Here is a 6166-nt window from a genome sequence, read left to right on the forward strand (position 1 = left end):
ATTCGAATACTCCTCCAACGCTGCAATAAAGTGCATTTTCAACGCAGTCACGCAAGGACACAAATGGACATGCCTCTAGCAAAACTCTGCAACCTCCACATGGAGTCCCACATCGTCCCTTTCTGGCCTGGACAAAGAGTCATTTGCCTCCAATGCCAGGTGGAATCTCACAAAAACGCGTAGCGCGACGGTTACCACTGCTTCAACCACTTTATTTACTTGTGGGCTCGTGTGCTTCAAAATGTACTCGGCCATCAACGACAATTCAACCTGTAAGGGCCTAAACAGAATACCCACCTCCTGCGCTCGCAGCAGCTTACATTTGTTTTTCCCGAATTCATCCAAGTCTTGAAGCAGTGGCTCTCTACCCATGCCTATTACATGAGGACCGTTTTGGAATTCGACGAAATCAACTCAATCCCACGTCCCACGTGTGCCAACGACACCAAATACCTTGTCAGCTAGCTTGCCCCTATGATGTGCGCGGCAGGCCAGGAGAGGCACCTGCTGATTACAGTAGAGCAAACGACGCACTAGCTGCACCCACAGTAGAAATATTATTGTGCTTGCATTCGGCTGCCAAAGTGAAGTCCTACACTCAGCATGCTTTTGTTCCTTTCAAGCCAAACTTGCTTGAACGGCAGGTAAGTCGAGACAATGTTCAGCACGCACTGATTTTCACAGCACGTAGTGGGATCCCTTGACCAGAGCATCAACTGAAAAGTTGCATCCTTCTTAAAGATGTAGAGTAATCCTCGTTCATGTGTAAAGTTAGAAGGTGCTTGTGCAACGTAACGAGAGCTTCTCCCCTCCCCCTGAAGGAGTCTGCAGTAGAGATTATTGACTGTACAAATTCATGCTGATCCCTGCATGCAGTAGGTTAATAAAGTGGAACTGGCTGGTGCGATGAGCAATCATCACCGCAGCGTGAAACCACGGGATCGGCAGCGCAGACAGCCTTACTTTTAAAACCGCAGCTTTTTTGGATGCAACCATACTGAGCAGGACTGCAATTTGTATTACTGCGAGTGCTAAAATCATCATGTGACCCTTGCGAATAACGGGGTGGCGAGCTTCTTCATATGCCTCCGGTCCCTCCAATTGCTGAAGGGGAGCTCCTGCTTGATCTAATTCAACGGCAGTTTCCGTCGAACTCGAAGGATTCTCATTTGACGCTGTCGCTACCACAGCTAAAAGTACCAATGGAACAAGAATTACAAGTTTAACCGCCTGCAGGAGTGAGGCGGGGACGCTGCATTGCATATTGGCGAAAACACTACAACTGCTGCGAGCCATGCTATCTCAGATATCTTGTGTGTCTCCTGTGCTCAAAGAATTACAAAATGTTCACGTTCAATGTGATGCTAGCCTGTCGCTTAGAATAAAGAGCATATATGCTGAACTCCAAGCATGCGTCAGTGACCCTGGTGGTCCCCCCGGCAGGGCTTTCTGACGGACCGCCACCGCGACCTGTTTTAGAGCAAGTTCAGTCTACTTCCCTTAACAGGGAAAACTGCTTAAACCAGTATTTTGTGGATTTTGGAAAACTTTTGACTAACGAGAAAATGAAACTGCAGTAATTTTTAACAGTCGCGTTGTACGGCAGTCAGCCTTCAGAACTCTATACTGCAGTAACACTTTAGTACGAACGCAGCATGCTAGAGTAGTTGGACCATTGAAAATGTGCTCAACGATGTAGTTTTATAAGTTAGTCGATATTCGCTGACTCTGTCAGTGAGAAACCTTGGTGGGTTCGGCCCTGCATTTAGAAATACTTGCCACCGTCCGCAGTTGTCGCGAGAACCCACACCCGGCTTCACTAGGCAGCCTGAACGCAAATAGCATGCTTGCAAACACACGTATGTGGCATTTCTGGGCTAAATATTTCAAAAACAGTGGTTGTGTGCAACTGTGGGACTGCCTTCCCGTGGAGTGCGGCAACACGGGTTGCAACTCGCTCAAAGACACTTCCTTTCCCGCTGCTCCAGGCGCTTGAAGCGCAGTGGTGAGGACGCCTAGAGGCTGAGAGGGGACTTCAAGTGCTTTTTACTGAACTGTCCGCATAAAAATTTGACCCTTTTGCAGGTTGTAATGGTCACGTACGTTCATGGACCCGTCTCGCACACCTAGCAGCACACAGTGGCACCTGCGAGGAACGAAACTTATACCCACACAAAGGGGGACCTGAAGGAGGAGTGAACAACTCTGAGGGTAGAATGTGATTCGAAATCATCTGGAAATATCAGCAACTTTTGGCAAAACTCCCCAAATCTGTCCAATCTCAGCCTTCCACTCTTTAGAAGAATGGGCATTGAACATGTACTACTGGAGAATAGGGTCATCTTTCGGTTGGTGAAAAGCGAGGTCTAGTGCGAAAGCGCATCCGGAGGGACGGGCTATTTCATACACTCCCCATCTAATCTGTAAATTGAAGGTCCTTGGAAGCAAGAAGCAACTCCAATTCTTTCCATCCTTCGAAGCAATCTGCTGTTGCTCATCTCTGCGCAATGAGCGGCTTGAAAACGGGAGGTGCAGGGGGGTCAAAGAAGCCAGAGATGAATTGTGTGGACAGGAGATGACACCCTATCTACAGACCCTTCCTTAAAAGCAAGTTGTACTGACTAGGCCACTCTCTCGCATACAATTGCGCATCCCTCAGTAAGCACCGCTTCTCTGCATCCTCCCGTCGCCTGTTAAACGGAGCCTAAATTGTATTGAAGTATGCCCAGAAGAGCTCCAGCGTGTGCCCCGTAACTAGCTAACACAGATAAATCGCTGCCTCCACCCAATGCGCCTCAGAAACGTACACACTAAAAGCATAAAACCCCTTCCTTGAGCATCTGATCTCTGTCTACAAAGGTGTCTCTCTGCTGGTTGCTGGTTAGCTGATGGCCCTGGCGCCATCTGCTTCACTGACAGCCCTAAGTCTGGGCCAATCCAGGGCCCAGGGTAGGAATATTCCGCATACGGTACTGATCTGTAACGGGGCCCTTAGCTCTATTTGTTTTTGCCCTGAGCCACAAGAACTTAAAAGTGCTTGGGTGGTTCTCCATTGTAGTTCTGAGGACAGTGTGGCTCGGCAGTCTAACTCCGACGCGACACAGCATGCAGCCAAGAGAATTAACCTGAGGGATCCTGTGTGCCTATTCTATCTCGCTAGTATTTCCTTTTATTTGTGCATACGTACCGGAACTCCTGCACGGTTTGCCCAGAACTACACAGGGGATGGCGCACACTTATGGAGGTTAGAAACAGGTTCAGCAGACCTACAGACCAGCAGTTGGGTTGACTATGTGAGGATATAATGGTATTTTTAATGCAGTTTCTGTACCTAACGGATTACTATAGCCATTTAAATGTAAATGTGAGTGTAATTGTTTATTGAATTTTCTTAATAGCACCAACGGCAACAAAGTTCACCACCGCCCTGACAATTGTGCCATGCTCATGTCATGTTACCTTCTACCTGGCACCTGCCCTGCGCACGTACAAGGTGCACAGCAGTTTGTTTATGCACGAAATAGAAAAATTAAATAATAATTCTTGTACTTTACGTCAACTGCCGGGTATGTTGTTGCTATAAAGTGTAAGGGGTGACTTGGTGCGTAAACAATCATAATTCATTTTCTAGGGTTTAGGGCTTAGGGTTTGGGGTTTACCGGAACGTCTTCTGCTTATTTCAGGTGTATAGGCAGCTGCAAATGCACCAACAAACAAACAATAATAAATTTTATTAGATGTTATTAAATGTTTATAACATGTATGCCTTTTTCTTAGGTAAATCGGACTGAACACGACACATAGTAATAAAATAAAATAAATAAGTAAATAAATAAGTAAATAAATAAATAAAATGAATAAAACAAATAAAATAAATAAATAAAATAAATGTAGACGAATAAACTCTGCAAGGGTTTTTACATTATAAATGTATTCAGCCATGCTGTAAACCCTAAACCCTAAACCCTAAACATTTTTTGCTAGGGTTTAGATATTTAAGATAAAAAAACGTCAAAAACCCTACATAAATTCATTACCATTTTAATTGAGACTCTTAGAAAAATTAGGGTTTAGGGTCTAGGGTTTTAGTGTTTAGGGTTTTAGGGTTTAGGGTTTAGAGTTTACGGGGGTGGGGGGCCCTGTGGGTACCCGTGCAGCATGCATATTCTTATGAGTGTTTATTCTTTAATTGTTTTTATTTTCTCATTGAGTCTTTTTTTCTCTTTTTTCTTTTTATTATACAGAATTAATTAGGGTTTAGGGTTTAGGGTTTAGAGTCGATAGATGAGGAGGGCTTGAGACTAGCATGCAGCATAGCATACATACACAGGCCGCTGGTAGACCACTTCGCTAGGGTTTAGGGTTTAGGGTTTAGATATAAATATATATATTAGTATGGGTACTGAGGATGATTCGCCCCCGTCTTCCTCCCGCTGTTCTGCGGTGCTCTTTCTTTAATACTAGGAGAATTAGCAGCAGCAGCTGCAGCAGCTGGATAAGCAGCAGCAGCAGCAGCTGGATAAGCAGCAGCAGCAGCAGCAACAGCAGCAACAACAGCTGCAGCAGAGGATTCAGGTGTCTGCGCACCTCTAACTTGACCACTTGCCGTTTTTTTCATTCCTCTAAACCTCCATCATCAAATGATAACTTAATGTAAACCCTAAACCCTAAACCCTAAACCCTAGAAGTTGTATTATGAATTTTTCTGTTTTTTTTTTGATTGTTTTGTCAACATTTAGACCCAGCTTGGTATTAACAAAACCCTAAACCCTAAACCCTAATTATTTATTGAGGGTTTATTTGTCTGCAGTTCTTTTGTATTTGTTGAGGAAGACGGGAAAGAAACCCCCGTAAAAGTTCCTGAGGGTTGTACAGTCTTAGAGGCTGCACATTCAAATAATGTACCTATAGAAGGTAAACCCTAAACCCTAAACCCTAAACCCTAGATATACATTTGTTAAGATGTTGATTATTTGCTATTAGCTGAGAGGTAGAGAGAGATGAACAAAGGGTTTGTTCTTTTCCTCCTAATTAGGGTTTATTTAGGGTTTATTAGTGTTTATTATTATTTTTGTTAGGTTTTATTAGGTTTAATTAGGGTTTAGGGTTTTCGGGTGTATACGCAGGTGCATGCGAGGGTCAATGCTCTTGTTCAACTTGTCATGTAATTCTTAGTGATGAATTATTTGCGGCATTAAAAACACCAACAGAAGAAGAAGAAGATATGTTAGATCTTGCTGCTTGTCTTACAGACACGTAAACCCTAAACCCTAATTCACCATCATAAACCCTAAACCTTAGCATGATATATTAATATATATAAACCCTAAACCCTAGAAAGTGCTTCCTAAACCCTAAGATACTAACCTGCCCATATATATTATAGCTAACCAATTATATCTGCTTTTTAGTAATTTATACTACTATAAATTTTTATTAGGGTTTAGGGTTTAGGGTTTAGGGTTTTTTTTGTATATTCAGGTCCCGCTTAGGTTGCCAGATTCGTGTAAATTCTTCTTTTAATGGAGAGAAGATTCGTTTGCCTCCAATGACGCGTAATTTCTTTGTAGATGGATATAAACCCTCCCCTCATTAGAAAAATTAAAAAAAAGGGTTTAGGGTTTAGGGTTTAGGGTTTAGGGTTTAGTCTCCTGCGTCGAAACGTTTTGCTAATGTATAAGATAATACTTGATAAACAACAGCTACAGAGATAATGTAGCAAATAACTAATCCAATAATAAGATAAGCTACCCAGCTTATTCCTGTATATAATTATAATTATATATATATGTAAATTAGGGTTTAGGGTTTAGGGTTTAGAGTTTACCTGTTGGTGCCTGGGGTAACTGTCCCCCTATTAAATCTATACCCGTCATTAGGGTTTCCCCAACAGACCCCGTGGTTAAATAAGTTAAACTTAATCTTGCTCGTAAATAAGAAATAAACATCTATGTAATAACAAGGGTTTAGGGTTTAGGGTTTAGGGTTTAGGGTTTTTTACCAAACCCTAAAAAATAAAAGTATGACTTACCGGGCTTATATAAGCGGGTACAACATTCTCTGTACACGAATAACATTATAATTAATTAATTAATTAATTTATTTATTTATTAGCTAGCTAGCTAGCTAATTAGGGTTTATTTCTTTTTTTTTTTTTTTTTTTTTT

General features: G+C 42.4%; 2 protein-coding genes across 2 annotated transcripts; one reads left to right on the forward strand and one right to left on the reverse strand.

Annotated features, from left to right (window-relative positions):
- Positions 1-75: 75 nt before the first annotated feature.
- EMWEY_00041360 (hypothetical protein) lies at positions 76-1263 on the reverse strand (the record flags this gene model as incomplete). The annotated part of the gene is made up of 3 exons (XM_013478833.1): positions 76-270; positions 597-815; positions 964-1263. 3 exons carry the CDS (start codon positions 1261-1263, stop codon positions 76-78), a joined length of 714 nt encoding a protein of 237 aa, XP_013334287.1.
- Positions 1264-4408: 3145 nt separating this feature from the next.
- EMWEY_00041370 (ferredoxin, putative) lies at positions 4409-5596 on the forward strand (the record flags this gene model as incomplete). The annotated part of the gene is made up of 4 exons (XM_013478834.1): positions 4409-4443; positions 4811-4914; positions 5127-5256; positions 5482-5596. 4 exons carry the CDS (start codon positions 4409-4411, stop codon positions 5594-5596), a joined length of 384 nt encoding a protein of 127 aa, XP_013334288.1.
- Positions 5597-6166: the final 570 nt, after the last annotated feature.

The sequence above is a fragment of the Eimeria maxima genome, genomic scaffold (genome assembly GCF_000499605.1).
Source record: "Eimeria maxima Weybridge genomic scaffold, Emw_scaff704, whole genome shotgun sequence".
Classification (NCBI taxonomy): Eukaryota; Apicomplexa; class Conoidasida; order Eucoccidiorida; family Eimeriidae; genus Eimeria; species Eimeria maxima.